The following is a 23,915-nucleotide window of genomic DNA, read 5'->3' as shown; positions in this document are numbered from 1 at the left end:
CACCAAAGGATCATTCCTCTGAAAATAATCAGGTGCAAAACTGGACTGAAAATTGGAGAAAAAGCTGCCATTGTCCAAGAAAACCTTTGAAAGTGCTTCAGAAAGCCTGGAGCACTGCTGCTCAGGACCACTTTAGAAAATTCCAACAAACTGTGGCTCCTTGGGTCATGATTAGGGTAACCAGCTCCCAATAAACTGAAGAGCAAAGAGTTTGTGTTCATCTGTGGGGTTTCAGAAGGGATGCACAGATCAGCACGTCACTTTTTGAGGCACACATTTCTTACCAGATGTTCACTTTTGTAAACCAGAGGCAATCAAAATGTGAGACAATTGATAAAAGCGCCGTGCAGTCCGACAAAAAGTTGGACGCCTCCCTAATCATGAGCCACCATTTAAACCCCCCCCAAAAAAAAACAAAACCTCAACGTTTTGAAAAACATGGCAGATTCAGGGACTTCAGCAACCACCAGGTGGCAGCAGAGGTCTTTGTTTCACACTACATCTGCTGCAGACTGTAAAATTCCAGAATTCTTCTACAGAAACTTAAATCCTGAGTGTTTTCCTGTGTTTTTTCTCCATAGCTGCACATTGTTTTAGGGAAACAGCTGTTTCAACAAAACAAAGTCAGACTAATACTCACAGTGAAACACACACAACCAGACACAAGAGTAAACAAACAGAAGTCCTGTTTTGTCAGGAAGAAGCAAACTCATGACACAGATCTGAGTCCATGGGAACTCTTGCTCAGGATTTATCCAACTCCCCTGCAATGTTTGTGGGGATCTCCCAAGTTAAGAAACGCTGAGCAGCTGAATGAAGGTGGGGCTTTACCCGCAGAAACCCAGCACAGGCAGGGATTTTAGCTCGGGAAAACATGTGGGCTGAATGATGACACCCTGTGTGAGTCAAAAGATGGATCGAGGTGGCTGGGTGCCGATAATTACTGACATTAATGCTCCAGTACACAGAAAATGCAGCAAGTGCACTGCAGGTTGGTGCAAGCAGAGTGCATGTGTAGACACATTCATAGCATTCTTTGCACCACGCAACAGGGATCAGGTGATGAAATTAAGAAATTTACTGCAGGTTTTCAAGCGTTTGGAACAATAGAAGATTTAATGCTGTCGTCTGTGGAGTCACTTTTGTGACAAGATAATTGTTTTGTCTACAATATTCAGTTTTTAAGACAAACTCCAAAATGAGTGGTTGGCTTATGGATGATTCTGTTTATTTAATGCAGTTAATTATGCAACACAGCATGTATTATTACTTTTGCTATTTTATTGCTATTTGGATGACATTGCTTGGAAAAATTAATTCAAACTAACAGCGAGATTCGGCAGTTTTTCTCCACATATTGCACATAATTACATGGAAAATATATATTTTTAAGCAGGTTAAATGTTATATATCCCACCTGCATTTGCTAGACATCTTCATCATAAACACTGAAAGTCCCGTCTCTTCAGTGTTTACAGGGAAAAAAAACATTACCGCATGTGTGGGTTTCTAACCACTGAGTAGACATTCTTTCAAGTAAAAACACCCAGAGATGCCAATTCAAACACACTTGGTGTTTACAACCTATAAATGGAGTTGAAGCTGGGTAGAAAAACATAGTTGTGTTTTTTTTTGTTTGGTTTTTGATGTGGTGGGGGGGGCGGGGGGGTGTATTTAAATGTCTTTAGCCAAAGAAATAAACAATTAAAAAATCCATAATTATGTTTGAGCGGTCTGAGGGGGAACCCGATCTCCTGAGCCTACTTTGGGCTCTCTTTTCAAGCTTCAGAATTTATGTCTCTGTGATACTCTCCTCTCATGAAGTAAGGGAGTATAAAGAGTGACAAACCCCACAGAAGATGCAGTGGTGCAATTTTAATTTTACCTGATATAAAAAAGTATAATGTTGTGGGAGACCTTTCTTTTTAAACACTGCAGCTTTAAAAGTGTGTTTGTTCATGAATATTTTATGTAAATACAAAACACCTAATTGAGATTCCAAGATTCTTTTTTTTTCATGAAGCTTTCAAAATGATTATTTTGTCCCCAAAAGTTTCTTGTCACTGTGAGACTTTCCTGCACACAGTGCTGCTATTTTTGTCCCCCTGACACGTTGGGATCAGGCCGTGTGTTAAGGCCGTGTTAATGCATCACAAGGCTGTTTACTGACCTCCAAGCAGTGAGATTCACGATGAATGGCTCGTGACTCATGTTTGGTTAAAATAGGACCTGGAAACGCCTACCAGTCCAAAATGTTTCAAACTTGGGCAAGTAGCGTGTCATTTAGCATGACAAAGACATTCTTGTTTTTACTTTAATAAACCCACCCATCCATCCACCTTCACATTTTATCTTGTAGCTTCGCTTACAGTGTAAAAAGAGGTGTAAAACTGATTTCAGGGATTTGGTGTGTGTACACACACGAGTGATGTAGAGTGTATGTTAGCGCATCATATGTACACGTGTTGGTGCTCACGTGTTTGTGCATGGGAAGCAAATGAAAAAAGGAAGGATGGAGAGAGTGAGAGTGAGGAGGGTGGAGGAAGAGGAAATTCTCCAACCCCTGCCCCTCTGATTGTGTTGTAAAGGGGTCCAGCCCAGCCCTGTGGGACTGTACGCTCATTCCAAGGGACCAGGGGAAGGAAATCACCCGCCTCTTTATAACCCTTCTCTCCCCCTCCCTCTGACGTCGTAAAGCATACCACAGACCCAGACTCAGATAGCAGCCGGCGTTCCACACTCGTCATCATCTCCTCATTTTGATCGACTTCCATCCCTGCTGTCCTCTCATCTTCTCAATGATTGATATGAGCAGTTGTTGCACCCCCTCGCTCTATTACTCATCCTCTGCACAGATGTCTTTTTTCTCCAGTATCTTCTCTCTCCTCATCTTCCATCCCTCCTCATCACTGTGCTGCTTTCCTCCTCTCCCTCCTCTCCTCCCTCCAGCAGGAACATTTCTGCTCTGTTTATTCTCCAAAGCACCGACTTCCTAACAAGGTAAAGCCCAGCCTGAGCGCTCCGGGCTCCACGCTTTCACACCCAATATGGAAGTCTTACTTCTTCCCACGTGGCCCAGGAGAGTTGTTTACGGGGGACGGTGCTGGACATCGTCCTGATGGACAAGAACATGGCTTTTATGCTTATCAAGCAAAGTGTGTTTGGTTTCCACACATATGAGAACATTCCACGCGACTTGTGTCACAGCTCATCACATGTGTAGCGCTGAAACACAAGTCTACAGAGCGTTAAAGGGATCCGGCTGTGCTTTTCTTATTTTCTGTAACATATATGCTCTTACAGTGCGGGATGCAAGTATTAAACATGGTCAAAATTTTAAATGATGCCACCTGTGACCTAACGCTCAAGCTTCGCACTGCTCTAAAGACTTTGATTCTGACAGCTTTCTCTAATCCTGGCTCTTTATGTGGTCATTGTGATTGGATATCCCTGTTATGAGCGTGTCAGGCACACAGCCTCTGCTATAGGCACAGAACTCGCACCTGTTGTTCAAACCTTCTGCTCTAATCAGGAGAACGCTGGTTTAAATGGAGGTGTTCAGGGCACTAAAACATCTGCACCACGGTCCAATATAATGAAAAGGATTATTTTGAACTGCAAATACTGCAAAACTGCTCAAAAACAAAATGTGTAGTTTTAGATGATAATAAATCAGTTTTAAATGATGAAGGTGAGTTATGACTAGCGACTTCCTTCCCAGCTTAGCTAGAAGGGACTCCAGTTAACTCCAAACTTTGTCAGACCAGTAGTATAGGACTCAACATTGACCATATAAGGGCAGATCCCAACAGCACCACATTTGCTAGTCATACTAATGAGTGAAGCTTGGCCTTAAAGGGAGTAGAGCTTGTTTGAGTCAGTGTAAGGACCAGGAGAAGGTTAAATCAAGATTACTTTGACTGTTAATCATGGAGAGCTACTTTAGTGGAGTCTAAGAGTTAAAAAAAACAAAAAACACAATAGGTCCACTCTGAATTGTTTTTCCACCAATAATTAGCTAAATCATTGTTTAAGCTATTTATCAAATATTTACTGGTTAAACGTTTCTTCTTACTTTCTTACTGTGGCTTTGGGAAGAGCGCCCGATCCATTTAGAAGCCATCATGGATCTCTCCAGTTGTATATGGACATGAGCTTTCTTATCCAATGAGCATTCCCATTTGTTATGAGATTACACAGATGCACGTTTCCGAACATCGAGGATTCTCATCTGCTATACGTCACCATAAAAGGCTGATGCTGAAAAACACTTAAGCTGATGAAGAAGCTTACGTGATTGGACAGAAAGCTCCGACCCAGCTGCAGGGCCTCACTGTGATGACGTTTCTGTTATTTCCAAACTCAAAAATCGATTGTCAGTCTGCACTTTTAAGCCAGTGTAGCCTGCTCAGAGAACAAGAACATCTAAGAGTCCATGACAAATCGGTGAGATTATACAGCATGATTTAAAACTGCAGAGCCTCTGTTAAATGGGCTTTGTGGGCAAATTGTGTCAGCAATTGAGATTTTAGTACTTTGCTCTGTTTTACATCATTGTACGGGCAGTTATGGCAGATTTAGCTGTGGTTTAGATGGAAAAAACAATAAATTATAAGAAAATAATGATTCATAGCAATTTTGATCATGAAAGTAAACCTGACAAAAGCCAAGCAGAAGGTTTACAAGCTCCCACGTGAGTTAAGAAAACAGTCTTTGCGGGAATCGACAGTCATCTAAATGAACGTGTTTCATTATTTTTGTCTGGAGTCGATCTCCCTGACAGATTATGTGAGTCATGCTGTAGAAACAAACCCTTCTAGTTTCACTCTGGGAACTTTCTGGGATGCGCTGTGCATCCCGGTAGGATTTCATGGTGCCTCCCAGATTTGAAGGCCTCTAATTAAGAAGTCAAAAAAGCCCCCCACGTGTGCAAATATAGTCCAGCGAGCGCTTAAATAGAAACTAAATGCCTCTGCATGATGTAAGTACACTTTTTGGATCTAAAAAGGAAGCTTCTCACTTTCTCAGGTTTCAGTTTGTAGACATACTCTTGTTGCACACTGAAATACTAGTGAACACATATTTTATCTTACATTTATCATCTTGCAGCTCACATTGAACTGTGTTGTGCACCTGACGTAAATAATGTTAATAAAGTTCTCGTATGTTAATTTAACCCTAGATAGATTTTAAAACTGATAAGTACCCACTCCTAAACCCCTAACTTTTCTCTCATTCCAAAGAATATAGGGTTAGATGTGAAAGAAAAACTAAAGTCTCCTGAAAAGCCTTGTAGGTTGTACCTTAATCCTTACAGTTGCTGCTCAGAGAACATGACCTCTGACCTTGAGCAAAATTAAGGACTTCAAAGTGCATCAAAGTAAAAGTAAAGAGTTTTGCGTAGCTTCTCCGCATCCAGGCCATTTTTCATTGCTAAAGGCAATAGGACTTCTTTTTGATTCATGAAGACATTTCAGCTCTCATCCACGAGGATTCTTCAGTTCCAAAACTGATGGAGAGTCTCAGGTTTTGGCCTGTTTTTAGGTGGTCCTGAGAGTTGTTCAGTCACTTTGGTCTGCCACGACCACAACAACCAGTCGCAGTAGATGGCCGCCCCTCCCTGAGCCTCGTTTTGCCAGAGGTTTCTTCCTGTTAAAAGGGAGTTTTGTCTTCTCACTGTCACCCAAGTGCTTGTATATGATTTTTGGGGTTTTCTCCGTTTTCTCTCTATTATTGTAGGGTCTTTACCTTACAATGTAAAGCACCTTGAGGCACCTCTTGTCGTGATTTGGCACTATATAAATTGAATTGTGTTTGGGAGTTTGTCCCCTGGATGTGTGGCCTTTAATGACTCACATAATTACAGGGTGGTTCATCATCTTTCAGGACCACATCCAGGGTGACACCTCCACTAAACTGTGACTCTCCATCAGGTTTTAGAACTGAAGAAGCCTGCACCAAAGGCAGCTGTCATCTTTTAAAGCATTTAAGACTAAAGGTAAAACATCAGGTGTTCTTGGTCTTGATGACTTGAGCCTCTCAGCAAATAACTATTGGCTTTACTGTCAGTGTCTGATGTTTAACTGTAGTGTCACATCATGTCTTAAAAATAAGATTCTTGAAAACAATGTCGAATAATCACTGACAGAACATTTACTGAAAAGCTGTGCGGGCGGCCATGATGATGTTCCTCAGTATCCTTCTTGAACTTCTCATTCTTTTTCATTGATCATTTTTGAGAACAAAATGAAACGAACAAAAAACAAATGTCATTTTTGGGTGTATAAAACATCAAAATGTAATTCACCATGAGGGAGACTCAGACTCATGAGATCGCACTCTGGAGACCAGATGTTTTCCTACTGAGCTAAATGACCAACACACACTCAACCACACCATGACTGCTGACATCAGAGAGGCCACAGCAGTCCCAATAAGAGCACCATGTGTCACAGGATGAGATAGAAGATCATTTGCATGTATTTACGTGTAATTTACACATCGGAAACTTGATATTTAAACAAGAAAACAGCATCTGCTAATAACAGTCTTTAAAAATAAACATTGTGTGACAGTTTGATCAAAACCATTTCATAACCAAATAAGTTTCAGTCAAATTAACTCTTAAAAAGAGACGTGTGCATTAACCTTCTTAAATGCACTGGTTCTCAAACTTATCTTGGCGGAAAAGAGTTCACACCCCTGCTTTTTTATCCAACATTAAAGATACCTGCTGCAAATTTAGCAGTATGTCATTGTTTTAGCGTAACCTGCTTTAGAACCGACATTAGATATTGTTCATGCACGTTTGAAATAGATTTTTATATTGAAATTAAAAGATGACTTCTAACTAAACTAAGTGTGTTTGTTTAAAAGAAAAATGCTCAGTCTGCGCTTTTCTGGCAACCAGAGTAAGTCAGCTGTGAAGAATAGTACACAATAGGCGCCACTGCACCAACAAAGTCTTGTTTATCTCCTTAAATTCATAGTTTCCACAAGCTTATCTGCTTGAAAACAGTAGTTTTCTCCCAATATGTTGGGGGAGAAGCTGCCCCTGAGTTCAAGTATCTTGGGATTTTATTCACGATGATGGAAAGGAGCTGGGCCAGTGGGTTGGTGCAGCATCTTCAGGAATGAAGGCGTTGTAGCAGACTGTCATGGTGAAAAGTGGGATAAGTCAAAAGGCAAAGCTTTTCCAGCTACCAGATTATGTTCCAACCCTCACCTGTGGTCATGAGCTCTGGGTAATAACCAATAAGGCAAGGCTGTGAATACTAGCTGCCTCCTTTTAGAGGTTTTTCTGGGTTCATCCAACAGGTTCTTCCCTCAGTCTCACCTTCCACCTCTGGTCTTTTTACCTTTTATGTTGCAGATTTGTTTAAGCCTGTGCAAGTGCAAAACCATTCACTAGTTGAACTTGGCCAAGAAATGTCAAGATATGTCTTTCACACAAGCCTGGGAGAATTAGCATTTTATCAAGTCTTTCTGTGTTGTCTGTATGTACTAAACTGCTGGCCCCAGTGGAACATTGACTTGACATTCATAGAGTGAAGCTTATAAGGAGGAGGGTCACGCAAAGAAAACTCCACGTGGTTTTAGAACTAAAGGAGTGTTTCAGGGATATCCTGTATGATTAATCTGTATACATCAGAGAGAACATAGTGTTTAGGAAGCAAGAGTAGAGGAAGTATAGGGTTCAGGAAAACACTGCACTGCCACCATAACATAATACAAAACACACAATCTGACTCTCACACAATGTCAGGACTGGCCACCTCCCAGTTTCATATCAATGACTTGACAACTATTCACAACAGATATTACAACTGCTTTGAAGAATGTGGCTCGAGACAGGAAGAAAAACTCATTACATAAGGCGTAGAGCGTTCCAGTAAAAGCATACAGCCTTCTCCTTTATTTGGAAAGCCTACACCTCGGCACGCTGAGCCGTGTTTTGGTTTTCTGTCCTTCGAGGGAAGCTGAGAATTTATGAGCCGCTGGTCCAGGTGCTCTCTCTTGTTGACCCTTATTGGTGGCCCAGTGGGAGTCCACAGAGAGGCCTTGAGGACAGAAGGGGAGCTGTGAAAACTGTGCAGAAATTCTATAGTTAAACAACTTCTTTAATCTTTGATGAAATTTTCGAGATCTGCTTTAACCATATACTGTACTGGTGCAGTGGCTATTTGAAGAGAGTGCAACTGAGGTTCTTTTTTTCATAGCTGCAATTTACTGATATCACCTGAATACATCTCATGCAATCAGTCATGTTTTAGAAAATGTTTAGAAAAGATGACATCTTGCTAAAAATAACAAATATGACTGATTTCGACGCTCTTGTGTGACACAAAAGATAACGGCTGTTTCATTCAGTATTCTGAATAAAGTTTGAGAGGCTTTAAAAAAATCCCAGAAGGTTCCTAGGAGAAAGAGCAAGGCTTAACTCTAGAAGGTGGTCTTAAAATCCAGGAATAACCCAAGAAAAATTGGGGTGCTGGTTGGAATGAAGCAGACAGACGTGGATTTTTATTGTAGCAAAAAAGGTGAGAGAATTAAAATGTTCAAGAAGTGGAAAGTTTCCAAAAACAGGAAGAAAATCTGTCCCTGATCTTTAAAACGGTGCCTAAGATTAATATTCTGGAGCAAGAAATTCAGGAAAATTGATTAATTACTCCAAAAAGCTGATTCTGTTAATCTGGACGTAGCGTTTTCAGTGGGAGAAACGTTTCGTCACTCATCCAGGTGACTTCTTCAGTTCAGCTGACTGCAGGTTTCCCCAACCTTATAAACAGTACATTTGCACAATGACTGAAACCAGCACCACTGAAGCTGGGACTGAAGAAGTCATTGGATGAGTGACGAAACGTCTCTCCCACTGGAAACGCTGCGTCCAGATGAACAGAATCAACTTTTTGGGATTTCCTTTCCTGGATAATTGAGCATGCATCAAGACTGATCATTTGTTGTTTGGGACTAATGAGTAACCTAATATTTTCCAGCTGCAGACCTCGAGATAAATCAGATCTTTTAACTTCATGTGACAGTCGTGTGGTCAGTGTAGGAATCGATAACTGGAGGGTGGCCTGTCGCACAAATGCACAGACGGCTGAAACATCCTGACTCATTCATTGCACTGAAAGCTGTTTAGTCTGGGAGACGATGAGTACTGCAGTCCAAACTCTCACAGTGGTTTCTTTATTATGTCCGGCTGACTTTGTTTTGATGTGCATCTGTAGATTTTGAGATGCTTCAGTAAAAAGATCATCGCACCGGTGATGATTACACTTTAAAAAGTTCATTTAACCGATGACACAGAGATGAGATCTCTCACTGTGTGTTATCCTTCACAGCAGTGAATTCTAAGCCTTTGCTGGGAGTGTGAGCTGCTGTGGCAGTATCAGCCTGCTAACAGCAGATGCTGTTTGACTTTGACCACAGTACAAACATTGTGGAATTTGAATATACCTCTTGCTTTTTCATGTCTTCTTGACAGCTGCTCAGCGTCATCACTCATAATGCAACACGAAGTCTGAATTTCTCCATAATGTTCAAAAGCTTTTTATGATCTGTGGAGTTAATTGGTTTTTCTCTCCTTTTCTCTTTTTCCAGTGTGCCGAATCGCATGCCACAAGAAATGTGAAGTCAAGGTAAGAGTCCTAAACAATTTGCACACATAAAAAAACCCATAAAGGAAGGCAATGTCACGTTTGCTGATATTTGAATGTTATATTTAGTAATACCTTCATGCATCAAGTGAATATTGCTTTCCACATGAAGGAACATGAGAAGGGCTGAATGTTCTGTTTATTTGGAGCCATCTACTCTTTAAGATGTGCGTATGTGCACATATACATGCAGATGTTGAGATAGGTGGGGTTTGGGGGGAGTTTATGTTCTGCAGAAGAATCTTAAGAATGTCTAAACAAGTACTCTTTGTACCAGAATCTGTTTATGTTGGATGAGCTCTTGCGTCTTGGAGATCGTCCCCGTGTTCTAAAAATAAAAGACCTCTTGGTGGAGCTGGAGCTCGATTAATCATGTTGTGCGAAAGCAAAGAGCAAAAGAAAGAAAGAAAGCAAAGAGCAAGAAAATGGGAGGGAAAACAAAGAGAAGCTGGAGTTCGTGCTGGATAATTAGAAAGGTACAGCATTCATTTAGGGTTTAGGGCAGGATTTGCACACATACAGCACATACCTAAACACACACCCTTCATCTGGTATCCATTATTGGAAATGGGTGCTAGTTGCCAGCGTTGCCCACTCTGTTTTACACACAGGAAATGCCAGGGGCGCAGGGCAGGCGGGCCACGCTGAATAAGAGGCGGTGGGTTTGGTGAACCATGTGAGGGAGGTCTCCAGTGGAACGTTATTAAACAAAATGGCTGAAATTATAAGACCTGCGTGTGATTCCTGTCTCACTGGTGACTGCATTTCAATATTATAACCTTTACAAATGAGAGTGCCAGTTTCTTAGGATGGTTTAAAGTTTTAGTTCACCAAAGCTAGTGAGAGAGCAGGTGCAAGGGTTCAGGTTTAATTCCACAGCTCTAAACAACCTTTAAAATATAACACATCCACCATCATAGATAGATAATGTAGCCAGTGACCTCTATGGAATAGTCTTACTGCTGTTTGAAAGAATGTGTGACCTTTATCAGTTTTTTGATTAATATGAAGTTGGGGAAACGGGTGTATATGGGAATATGTGGCAATTTCAGAGCTGATTCTAATTCTGACAATGAATTGTCATGCACTCAAACCTCTTCATGAATGACTTAGACTTTTTTAGTGGGCTTAAAGAAGCAATTTACTACAAATATGTCCAGTTAGGATCTGAGCCTCTTGTAGGGGGAGGTTAAAAACCTTTTGTGTGATTCTCTCTTAACCTTGGGTTAATAATGGTAGATGAGAATAGAGTGGGAGTGTGTGGGTCTGAAAAGTGAAGCATTACAGAAGAGTCTTAATGCTTAATGCATCCTGTTTAATAGCCAGTAGGGAGTATTGTGGTTAAAAATGACTTGCAGTTATATCAAAGTCTATGGGAAGCAGACCTTTCTTTGTTGTTTCATGGTGTCAGGCAATACTTTCAGGTCATATTAAACAGGCCGTTAAGTTTTATAAATTCTGGTTATTCTATAAGAAGATTTTCCTGAATATGCTCATGAGCATGTGGTTTCAAAGTCAGATCCACCCTTCATTCGACACATCCAAGTTGCTAATCTTGAAGCTTCAAAATGACACTTTACAAACCTGTGAGTGACACCAGTCCCTCTGTCCAGCTTTCCATTTATTCTGCTGTGTGCGCCTGTTAGCAATCATTAAATTAATCAATCTTTAGCATCTACAGGTAGCTGTCTAACTGACAGCTAGGTAGGTAACTGGGGTGATGGTAGGGTTTCAGCAAGGTTACTGTAAACCTAAATTTCATGAAACCTGGTGGAGAGCTGGAGCTTCGGGGGAAAAAACACAATGTTACTAAAGGGAAAAAGAATAACATGAAATTCTGCTGTGGATCCAGATCTCTCACTTTAATGTTGGTAAAGCATTGGTGTTGGTTAGCGATGAGCTTCTGACTTCCCTCATAATATGTACTTTGATCCAGAGTAATTTGAAAGGGCCTTATCGAGAAGAAATGTGTCGCTGAAACCTGAAGAAATTACGTCTTTTTCTCCTTTGTTTTCCCTGCAGATCGTGCAATTTTTAAAGTGTGATGAATGGAAGTACACAGTACATGATAACGCTTGAATTTCAGGAAGCCAGAGGTCAAATTTGTTGGAGAAGCCTAGCAAACTGCCAGTGTCTATATATACAAACCTGCAACTTTCCATCTCCAAAAATCACAGCAGCATTTCCTTTTCTAAACATTTCAGCTAAAAATGTCAAGGCTTTGGCAGGAAGCAATTTGCTAAAAAGCCTGAGATGAAAAACAAGGGAGTGACCGCGACAGGGTCAAGCATGATAACTATCGGCACTCAGTCAGGCCTGCGAGACCACTGGCTACATTTTTATGACTTATTTATTTTAAAATCCAGCTAAAGCTCTTTTCTGCGACCTGTCAGCCATATATGATCTGAAATGTTAGGAATCTGAGCGCTCAAAAATAAGTCAGAGGTAGGACAGTTTTCGTAAGTACACGTTACAATTATAAATCTCCATCTGGAGATAAGAATAATATACAGCCCATATTTAACTGGGCAGCAAACAAATGGTCACAAAATGCCTCCCCACCTTCATGCCTGTTTACTCACAGCTGGCTGTGAAAATGTGTTAAATCTTGTCAGTAAAATTTTGCTTCTGGGTGATGACAGGAAAGAGCCAAAAACATCACATAGGGTGATCCTGAAAGTGAACATGAATAAGTTTGCATAAAGTGATGGTATCTATCCATTTTTCAGGCTAATTTACAAGTCTCCCTTCTTTATGCATAGTCTCCTTTGTATATATAATATATATATACTTCCTTACAAAAACAGAGAGGCTGGATTTCTGGACTTTCGTGCCAACTTGCTGTGAAAGCGCTGAGGAAAGGTAAAACCTCAAACTGCTTAGGCACTAATTTCAGTCTAAAGGCATGGCTTGTATGCCTTCCACCCTGCCCAGCAGTTAAATAACAACATGAGTGCATTCAGACTTCAGTTCTAATTAAAATATATTTATTTTTCCCTTTTAGTTAACCTTACAGGGTATTGTGCCAAGAAAACACTGCTGAAAATCAGTTCAGGACACCATCTTTCCAAAAAGACTTCATCCTAGTAAGGACTACTTTCTGCTGGGGTTTAATACACGTGACGTTGAAGGTGTGAAGTTAGAAAGAATGTAACCTCAACTAGAGTTATCAAGATCAAATTCAGGGCTGTCAGTCTTCATTTACCTGAATCAAGGTAGTTATTAAAATATTGGTTTGTTTGCCCAGTGTTTACTCCTCAGGAGATTACACATTGATGTGAAAGAGGTAGTGTTGATACCTTAAAGCCATCCGCAAGCACGGACAGGTCTAGAGCAACAGATTTCTCTCAAGAGCAAACTGTAACCCTAAATAAATGTGAGGAAAATAAAAATAGCGGTCAAATCCAAGAAGGATGTTGGTTAAAAACATAAATGATAAGAATAGGCTAATAAGGACAGTAGCCTTGTCATTGCCTGGCCCTAATTACAATCAGTATTTAATTAACTTTGAGTTTATTTAACACCAATTCACAATAACAGTTTGCTCAAAGTGCTTTACATTGTAAGATAAACTCAACAAACAGAGAAAGAGAAGCCCGGCATTTCGCCAAGTCCCCTCTGATCAAGGACTTGGAAAAAAGTGGTGAGGAAGAACTCTCTTTTAACAGGAAGAGACCTCCAGCAGACCCAGGTTTGGGAAGGAGCAGCCACCTGCAAATCCTATATAAATACAGGAAGAGATTCGCTCACTGTGCATTATTTTGTCACTAATGGTTGGTTGCTAGTAGACAATCTACTAGTGTAATTACTACTCCTTTGTACTATATGTCAATCAACAGCATTCTTCACTTTCATTGGTAGTTGCTTTAATTTTTTGACTTTTTTTGAGTTGAGACAATATTAACTCTTGACCTGCCAGTACTTGCTTTGCTTTGGGTGGTCTCTTGTTGTTGGGACATCACCAGCAGTCACTATCTGTGTGGACGCACCTTAAGGCTGCTTTATGATCAGTCTACAAAGGTCTATAGAAAGGAAGTCAAGCAAGGAATGGAATTGCTTTCACTTAAAATCTGTATCTCTATTGACAGTAGTCACTAAAAGGCAAAGATCCTCTATGTACACTAAACATTGTGCTGTTTCCTTACCTTTTGAACATACCTGAGCTAACATGATTTAGTAGTGTGGGGTAATTCTGAAGCTGCGTTTAAAATCATGAAGTTGCTTCTATTAAGGTGCTACTTCACTTTATAGTACAGAAATGAACTGCAGTGTCCTTGCTCATAGTAATAAAGGAACCTGCCATTCTGTGTATTTATGTGGCTATAGTATAGTAATATAGTATTTGGTGTATGTTGTGTTGTACAGCTGAGCTGTCCAGTCGAAGTTATTTGGTTTCTCTGATCCTTGCATGTCAAGCGTGTTTTGAGAAGGAAACCACCGTGTTCCACCATTAATCAGGAGCAACGTGGAAGAGCGTATCATCTCTCCGCCTCTCTGTCTGCTGGTGTTTTCGTTCCGCTTCTCTGAAATGATGAAGCACTTGTTTTGTCAGCTCCTGAAATTCTCAGAGCGCATGCTTTGAAACTGTGGAGAGAACTCGTACGTTTCTTTGTGCTGGCTCGCTTCCACTTTGTGCTTTTGTTATTTCAGATTTGTTGTTTGTGACCCTTTTAGTTCCTTTCACTGAGCACATCATGTTGCAGTTTGAGCTCTGTTGTTGCTGCTTGGAGCTTCCTGATGGATGTGCCCTCATTCGGCTCATCAGGTTTGCCAAGTGAAAAGCTGCAAATTGCCCCCTTTGTTTCATGAAAGTTGCAACATTATTACTAACACTTGATTCCTTTCCCATTCATCAAGCTTAAATTGTGTTACTGAGCATTTCAGAGTATAAATCTATTGAAATAATAGTCAATGATAATAAAACCAGTAGGTTCACTTGCAGAATTGAGCCTCTTACATAAATATTCTCCTTTCCAGGAAGTTTCTGGATCTTACTACATACCACTGAGTTCAATAGTCATTCTGGCACAGTCTGCCTGTCAGTAGCTACCGTTTCCCGACATTTTTAACATTTCTGAGCGATCACCTGGAGATATAAAGTTCTTGGTGCGGCTACAAATAAGACAAACAGTCTACCTTGTATTATTTATTGCTTCCAAATCTTTGACACATTCAAACACCTGTATCCACACATGTGAGATGCATTTTTGAGAGAGATCGTCAGGTCTGCAGCTGGCCTTCTCCTCACCTGGACAACAATGTTTGCATCGATAACTGTGAAATTCTGGAGCAGTTATCTGGTTAGCAGTTATCTGGGCACTTGTTTCAGTGGTAAAACCTGGATTCATATTCAATAGCTTGTTCTGTTGTTGACCTCTTTTTCTGTTTTTTAGATGATTTTGAGATTATTGTTATTTTGATTATGCGGTTGGTTGTTTAATGAATCCTCAGAGCCCACACCCAATAAATCAAAACAAATCTGTTCTATATGGATATGGATGAACTGTTTTCAACCATGAATCCAGGTAATGAGGTCTGGATGTTGTACAGATCTGATTTTCTGGACGTTGTCCAGATGTGGCCTTTCACATATGAGGCAGACAGCTGGAGATTGATGGTCATGAGGTGGCGCCTGTGCCGATCAAGCAGGAGGCAGGACACGACGCACATCAGCACACACTCGCTGTCTGTTAATTGTCTGAATGTATGAATCAGTGAAAGGTCAGGGCTGCAGTGCATGTGTGAAATGGCTAAGGTGTGATGGTCCAACACTTGGGTTCAAGGCGAAAACTCTGTTAGCTGTAGAAACATCTGGCATGAAGTTGACGCTCCCCAGAGGGTTGATCCTACCTACTCTGGTTAGTGAGTATCATTTGGTTCAAAGCACCACTATGTCCTATCCATCCATCTTTTAGAGGAGAGGTGGGGTAAACCCTGGACAGGGTCATCACAGGGTTCACATATAGTTAGACACCTACAGCCAATTCAGACTCCCCTATTACCCAACACACATTTGAACTGTTGGAGGCATACCTGGATCCATCTTTCATACTGTCTACTTCAGGAAGAAGTTGACCAAAGGAGAAAACCAGCAGTGGCTTTACATACAAATTCATTTAAAGTCACTGATTCATTTTGTTTCCCCAGCCCAGTGTATCCATGATTTAAACTTTGGAGATTATTCCACACGGTGCCAGAAGACAGAAAGAAGAAGATTCATCCCAGAATGACCCACTGCTCCCATGTGTCTTTGCAGCCAGTCTCTATTGACACACAAGCCTTTATTTAGTTTGCATTTTTTCCCTCTTGCCCTCGAGCCTCATCCTCTCTCGTGTAGCGCTTGCTTCAGCAGTCGCAGCAGCTGTCAGGATCATTTGGCTTGATTAACCTTGACTACTGTTCCAGTAACTTCCTGTAGATACCACACATTGCCACAGCGCTGATTTATCACACAGGCAGAAACTGTGATGTGTCACCACAACTGAGCCCCAGCAAAGGTTTTTCATATTCAAAGACTGTAACACAGTCTCTGTAGCAGTTTCACCTTTAATTTCTCTTATAAATTCATGTTTCTGTTAAGACACATAATATAACAGGTTCTTTGATCATTTAAATAAATTGAGTCATCATCAGGAAATTTATATTACTTATGGCGCTCAACCCCCTCGATGTAGAAAAGGCCTTGATGCTCTTAGTTCTGCATTGCTTTCGTTCTAATGGATAAACAAGGCATTCAAAGAAAGGGGGGGGGAAATACATATTGTGCTTTTGCTGTAAGACATTACATAAGTCCAAGTTTGGGGAGGTTTCAAAGCATTGCGTTGAACCCCTTTGACAACATTAACAGCTTCCTTCATTTTGCATGTTGTGTTGGCCGTGCAGAGAGTGAGAAATGGAAGTTAAAGTAGGAGAGGGGCTGACCCTCTGTTAAGAAAACAAACGGAAGAGGCCGTGTCAGAGTTGTATAATTGTTACACACTTAGCGCGCCAACCAGTTAGAGCAAACACACAATGGTGGGCTCATGACCATAATATTCCTGTATTGGTCATGGCATCTGCACCTACTTTAAAAAAAAACAAACAAACAACAAAAAGAAAACAACAGCTCCTCGTCTGATCAAATGCAGAGCCAGCCAGCAGCTCTGAGGCTAATTGAATTAGCAGTCACAGGACAGAACACATGCTCGCTACTCTGTTCTCCTCCTTATGACCGCAAACGTTTGCAGGAACACAACAACAGCTCAATCATGGGATAAATCATATGGCTTCTAATTTGAGTGCATTTTTGTATAAGAAGCGATGTTTTCTGGGTTTAATTTCATTGCGATTTTGACTTAATTTTATACCATGAGGATGAAAATAATCGACTAAGTAAACATTTTTACTACAATTCAGTATTTGTCAAGACATGTTGAACAAGTATGCAGTTTCTGATTGCTCCCACGTGAAAATATTTAAGGCAATTGTCTGAAATTTTATGCAAAGTGAGTGTCGTCCTTGCTACATGTGCTACCTCCTGCTGTGTGCTACAGATGTGGACAGAATTATTAGAGCCTCCGTGAAATTTAAAGGCTTTGTCATAGAGCTGGGCGATAGAACGATAACGATATGTATCGCGATATAACTTTTACTCGATAGAGAAATTAAGCTATCGCGATAGACCTCGCCGCTCTTGTCCTCTTAAAATAAAAAAAATAATAAAAAAAAATAAAAAAAAAGGTCAGCCAATCCAAACTAAGTAGCGCAGAGCCGAACCAATCACAGCCGCAGCGTCACGTCGCGTGACTTGTTACGTACAGCACAAGTGCCAAGCCGCACGTGTGTTTGTTTGGGAAGCAGCCAGCGGGTAATGGAGGAAATGAGTGTGCCGACTAGAAAAATCAACCGAGCGTGACCGAAGAGAAAACAGATGATGGTTCCAACGCCGGAGAGATTGTCGAACGGAAGAGCCATAGAAGTTCCGTAGTGTGAAGGTATTTCGGCTATTTCAAGTCTGACAAAAAACAGAGTAGCGTGCACTGTAAATTGTGCCGAAAGCAAGTCTGGAAATACAATAAACTGGTGCATGCGTCACACTGTGCGCCACGTTATTGTTTCGGTGAAATGAATTTCTACAATACTGTTAATTCTACTCTCTGCAGTGTTTAAATGCTTACATATACACACAGTTACTGTCCCTCCACACATACGACTCGGTTCTGCTTCTATGCCCCAGCTTTGTTTACTTTTTCCCACCGAGGCTTCTAGACTTCTGATTGGCCAACATTTCTGCACGGTTAGGAATCTAGCGCCACCTGCTGCTTTGGCATGTTCATAGCAGCGTTTTCCTTCATTTCTGCCTTTATGTGTGGACGGGATTATTTTTTAAAACGAAAACGGAAAATCTCCGTTTTCAAAAATACCCGTGTACGTGTGGACGTAGCCTCAGTCTCTGACTGGAAGCGCTAATTCGTCATTCGGCTTTTGTCAGACTAAAGTAACTGTTAAAACTGTTTGAAAAGCTCAGCTATACAACAAGGAGAGATTGAGAATTTCCTTTTAGTTCTCAGTTTATTTGATATTGACAAAAGTTAGTCAGTTTTGTCTGTTCTTCTGTAAAACAAACTAAGATTTATTTTTAGAATTAATATTTTGTTTCTAAGTGGAATTGACAGTTTAGTCTGTTTCGTTTGTTCTATTTTGAAACTTAAACGCTTTAGCGGCTGCCTTTTGTGTAGTTTGCAATATTTGCCTTTATTTGACTGAAAAAGTCTCATGTTCCTTAAGTACATCTACCCTGTTGAACTTATTATGGGAAATAAATATTTAAATAAAAACAAGCTGCTGATTATTTCACATTTTACTTGTGAGCAACGGCACATTTAAATCTTACAAATATAGTTATTTGGCTTATATCGTGATAGATATCGTTATCGCCTGAAATGAAAAAAACATATCGTGATATGAAAAAATCTCATATCGCCCAGCTCTACTTTGTCATTATTTTCCCAAGTGCTTTTCTGACATAGCATTTCTAAAATTGTTTTCTTTAGAAAGCATAAATAATTTTTGTTTGCACATAATAACAGAATTATTTCAGACATAAAACTATCAGGGTTAATATAATTAGCCCCCTGAAAATGGACTTTATTATCGAATAATAGCACAAACCACTGATGTGCAGTGATGTGATTTAACTTTGTAATGCTCAAGGCTTATAAAATTGAGTTAAAACCGAGGATTATCTTCTAATTTGCACACAGTATAAAAACTTCAGAGAGGGTTTGGGCTGTCACATGAAAAAGCATCATGCCAAGAACGAAATTAATCAGTTTAGACTTGAGAAAAATAATGTTTGATGCTCTCGAACCAGGAGATGGATATACAAAGTTGCACAGTACAGACAAGCCTTGCAGGTGGGAAAATAAAATTTTAAAGACTCTAAAAGGAAAACTAGTGAGTGATCTGTTAAAAGACCCCAAAACAACGGCCAACATACTAGTCAATGACTCAGCCAAGTCAGCTAAGCTATATAGATGATCCTTTATACAGTATTTTTTATACAGCAAGTTTCATCCAGATAGATAAACACATGTAGGAAGACCTACAAACGTACGCTGCAGTCATTATAGTAAGATGAAAAAAATAAATATGCGACTTTAACTTTGACTGTCAAACAAAAGAAATAAAAATGGACCTACAGTCACAATCATCTGTCATTTCTCCTTGTTCATGTGCATAAACTAACGGCTTACACAAGGACCATGGGCTTACGGCCATGTATTTAGTAAGCGCATGTTAGCGACATGTGCATAGATACAGCAGAGAAAACAAACAGGAACGCCCAGCTTTAGCATGATGGAGTAATCAAGAGCTGTGGGAAAGAATGTCAACAACGTGCCAAGTGCACGAAGGAGACGTGGATGGAAGAAGTGAGTGAGAAGGATGAATGTGCTTAAGATCAATTAGAAAAAAAATTCCACACTTTCATTTCATTGCCCTTCTTGTACAGAGGAAGAACTGCTGAGCATGCACCATCTCTCCCGGAGTTTCTAATAGTCTCTGAGTGCTACAACAGCTGTGAGTGTTGAGGTTTTTTTTCGGAGGAGCCTTCTTTATTACGTGCTCAAGGAGTTTGGAGACTTTGTTCTGTTCAAGTTCCCCACCCTTACATCTGCAGCCTGTCCTTTGGTTCAAGGCAACAGCTTTTCCATCCCATGTCAGCTCCTGCTGCCTAATCATGACCATCCAGTAGAAAAATCCATGTTAAATCTGGTCTGTAAGCTGCGAGGGCGTTGCCGAAGCGTTCCACCGGGCGCTGGGGGACCGAGAGCCTGACGCTCGCCCCTGACGTTGCTTGGGAAAGCCTGAGTCAGACTCATGAAACTGGACCTCACCCAGAGTGTTCTCTCCCACTCTGTGTTCCTCTCTGTAGCCCTACTGTGTACTATTTTGTTTTTTCTTTTCTACGTTTTTCTTTCTCTATCCTCCTCTTTTTCTTCCCCCATCATTCACTGATGAAGGCACTGATTCCCCCCCATTGTTGCTCCTTTGCTTATCAGTCGGTGTGAGGACCACACATGGTGAAAAAGTGATTGGTGCGTTCATTCTTTCACAATCATTCGTGTACAGAAGAATTTGTTCCCTCCCAATAATAAACATTAACCCCTTAGCAGTCCTATTAGTCCCCTAAACCATCCAATGTCCCGTGGGCGGTACGTCCGACTGCTAACAGTTTAAAGGAGCAAAGGGCCTACTTAGTGAAACTGATGTAGCAATCTTTTTTTTTTTTTTTCCCCCTCTCGCATAGACACTCACAGCCACTTCATTAGGAACACCTGTTTATTTGCGTTTTAACACAAATATGTAGTCAGTCACTTGGCAGCAAGTCGATGCTTTTAGACATGTGGACAGGATCAAGACAGCCTCCTAAAGTTCAAACTGAGCATCAGAATGGGGAAGAAAAGGAATTTAAGTGCCTTTGTGAGCGTGAAAAGACCTTTGCTGTTGGCTGCACCATCTACCTTGTCTAGGATTTACAGAGAATGGTTTGTAAAGGCAAAATATCCAGTGAGCGGCAGATCTCTGGGAAAAAATGTCTATATCAGAGGTTAGTGGACAATGGCCAGACTTCTTCAAGACTATAGTAACTCAAATAACCACTTGTTACACCGGCTGCCAAGCCTGACAGAAAAACTGAGGCTACAGTTCACACGGGCTCACCAAAATTGGACAATAGCCGATTGTAAAAATGTTTCCTGGTCTGACGAGTCTCAATTTTTGCTGCAACATTCAAATTAGGTGTAAAGAACATAAAAGCAGTTGAGGCTGATTTGGGTGGTATAATGCTGTGGGAAATATGTTTTTTTGCACACTTTGGACCTCTTAGTACCAAATGACCATCATTTAAATAGCACAACCTCCCTGAGTGTTGCCGATGACCATGACCATGCCTTTATGACTGCAGCGTACACATCTTCACAGCTCCCAGCAGGACACGGCATCATGTCACAAAGCTCAGATTGGTTTGAACATGGCAATGAGTTTTCTCCACAATCACCAGATCTCAGTCCAGTGGACCACTTTTAGGATGTGGTGAAGTGAAGATTCTCATCGAGCATGTGCTGCAGACATACACTGTTGAATCAATGCCATCAAGAATTAAGAGAGTTCTAAGGATGTCTCCAAAAGGGCATCCAACTCAGTCCTATCAAGAGGTAACTAATGAACTGCCTGGTTAATGTAAGTTATGAGTTTTTGTAGAACATGCAAGACACATTGTGTTCTGATCTCTGAGCTGCTGCACAGCAGGTTGAAGAAGCCAGAAGGAACATGATGAAGGAGGAGGTCTGACTGAAAGCCAAGCTGAGTGTTGTTTGCTTAAGCTAATGTAACTGTTTTTGATCAGTCTGAAAAACATCACTGAGATGCACACGATTCCACGTTTAAACATGCAGAAAGTTTTGCACATGAGCTTTAATATATCTGAGCTATTAAGCCCATGGCTTTATTAAGTGCTTTATAAACAGATAACACATTGTTACGCTGTGACTCACACATTTTGGAAAGCTTGCCTACATGTGCGTGGATTTAGCAGGGAAAATACTGGGCGATAAAAGTAAATTAGTTGAAAGTAAGTCTGATTATTGTGCTTTTCTTTATATGGGGAAAAAAAGATGGTGCCATCATAAAGTAATGCAGAAAATGTAGAAAATTCAATAGAAATGTAAGGATTTTGTTCCTGTGTTGGATTCCCAGACCCTCCTGTTAATGTTGTGTCCCATTAAATTGACTTAAAAAGAGACTGAGCGATTTCAGTTCCTACAAAAATGAGCAGTAAGAGTAAAAAAAAAAAAAAAGAATTGGCGTGGCTGTGCGATAGTTGTTTCTGGCAGTGCCGGTGTGATTACAGACAGCAGCCACAGGATTATGAAGGTAATAAAAGCCAGGACGCAGGAAATAGCCCAGACTAAGAGAAACATATCAGCCTCAAACACAGACAGATAACTTCCCCACGCTTTGCACTTCCCGACATACACGGATGAAACTGGTGGTCTGCACCACTGCATTGTGGTGAGCGGCGAAACACAAAGCTCGACTCAGAGCCGCACAGGCAAACGCAGACAGTAGGAACAGGGAATTCCCGCTCCCCACAGTTTAAAACCCTGTCCCTCCGCTGAAGGTGACTATCTCACATAAACAAGCATGTTGTTTTGTTGCCGTGAACCACATGTCTGCTCTTTGGCAGCACTCCCTTCCTTCCTGGGCCTTGTCATTAATAGTGAATTAAATAACGCTTACAGAGCTGACATCTGGTGAGCACGACTTCAAGCTAGAGGTGTTGCTCTTCAGAGCCGCCTTCCATGTAATTACCTCCAAGCAGCATCAAAGACGGTGGCCATTCTTTCCATGTTGAGACATAATCCTTAATGTGCTACAAATTTGTACCATGCATTCTTCAGTAAAGCCTCTTTGTCTGCTACTGGATAATAGCCAGCGACGTTGTGGGAGCACATTAAAACGGCACGCTTACTGTAAGGCTGCGAGTAGTGCTATAACCTAGGCTGCTTGGATGACTTGAGGTGAGATTAAAGCCATCCAGTTTAATGTCATTTACTGGATAGTTGTTGAGTCTGATGTGGCCCAAATGTGCCAATCAGTTGACAGCTGATAACAAAATCTATAGTACTGCATACAAACACACTTCCCCCAATGCTTTCATGCAGTGGCTGAATCGCACCAACCAGGTTATCACCTGTTGGCCATTAAACTGACATTAATGATAAGTTAAGACTAGATTCAATTAAAAAAAAGTCAAATTTTCACTCAGTAATTTTGTTCATATCCATTCTCTTCACCACTTTATACTGGTGACATGTCCAGGGAGTATCCCCCAGCCCTCACCCTGTGACAGCTGGGATACGCTCAAGCATCCCCATCACCCTGTATTATTTTTTTAATGCATAACTAATTGAATTTGGGGTTAGAAATGAACAACTAATCTGTTAGGTTAGTTTAAAATACAGTGGTTGCCTCATCTTTCAAAGCTCAATTTTCTGTCAGGTAAAAAGTGACGATTCATCCCCGTTAACAAGTGACTATTTCATATTTTTCACATTAGACGGGGCTGGAAGACGACGTGTTGGTTTTACTGGTGGTGTCTGATGCATCAGTCTAGGATGAGCTCTGGTGACTGTGAAGGCCACAGCGAGTGACTCCCATATTCTTATTATTCTTAGACCTTTTCTGTAAGCACTTCTACTCTGTGGATTGGAACAAACCTCTCCTGCCAGAATAGACACATTTCATCACTGGAAGAAGGTGATCACTCGGAACAGCTGATTTGTGGACCTAACAGGACCCACTAGATCACCCAACTTAAGGGGTCAAGAGCTTTTGATCTTTCTCCAGGTTATTGCTATTTAAGTTACTTGATTCTACTTTTTTGCCAGCTTAAAACTCGTAGTTTTCAAAGCCAAGGTGATATATTTAAAGGAAAGATATTTAAAATGTGAAAGGCTGATAGTCAGTGAAAGCAATCTTCTGACTACTTTCACTCTAGAGTGATGTTCTAAATCTTTATAATAGCATGTAGCGACAAGGTTTAACTCTTGGAATCAAAGCCATAGAATTTCATGGCGTTGTGAGCTGGTGACTGGTCAGCATGTAGCTCCTTGCTGCTGTTTACACTGTCTGACTTTGCCTTGAAGTCAATGGATTCATTCATGGTACTTTCCCTCTCGTGGGCAGCCGTAGAGTGAGTGTGTAGGAGAG

The 23,915-nt window shown here is 40.9% G+C and overlaps 1 protein-coding gene across 13 annotated transcripts in view; it reads left to right on the top strand.

The window, feature by feature from the left end:
* The window catches only part of tns1b (tensin 1b), a 184,819-nt gene that overhangs the window by 67,099 nt on the left and 93,805 nt on the right, over nt 1-23,915 (top strand). For all 13 annotated transcript variants that reach the window (XM_014334657.2, XM_042222520.1, XM_042222518.1 and 10 more), the window contains exon 3: nt 9,607-9,644. In XM_014334657.2, the coding sequence (XP_014190143.1) occupies nt 9,607-9,644 (38 nt within the window). The remainder of the gene's footprint in view (nt 1-9,606; nt 9,645-23,915) is intronic.

This window comes from Haplochromis burtoni, unplaced genomic scaffold (genome assembly GCF_018398535.1).
Source record: "Haplochromis burtoni strain Fernald_Lab_line unplaced genomic scaffold, NCSU_Asbu1 Contig_87, whole genome shotgun sequence".
NCBI lineage: Eukaryota > Metazoa > Chordata > Actinopteri > Cichliformes > Cichlidae > Haplochromis > Haplochromis burtoni.
The sequence above is the reverse complement of the archived record's forward strand: the minus strand, read 5'-3'. Positions and strand labels throughout refer to the sequence as shown.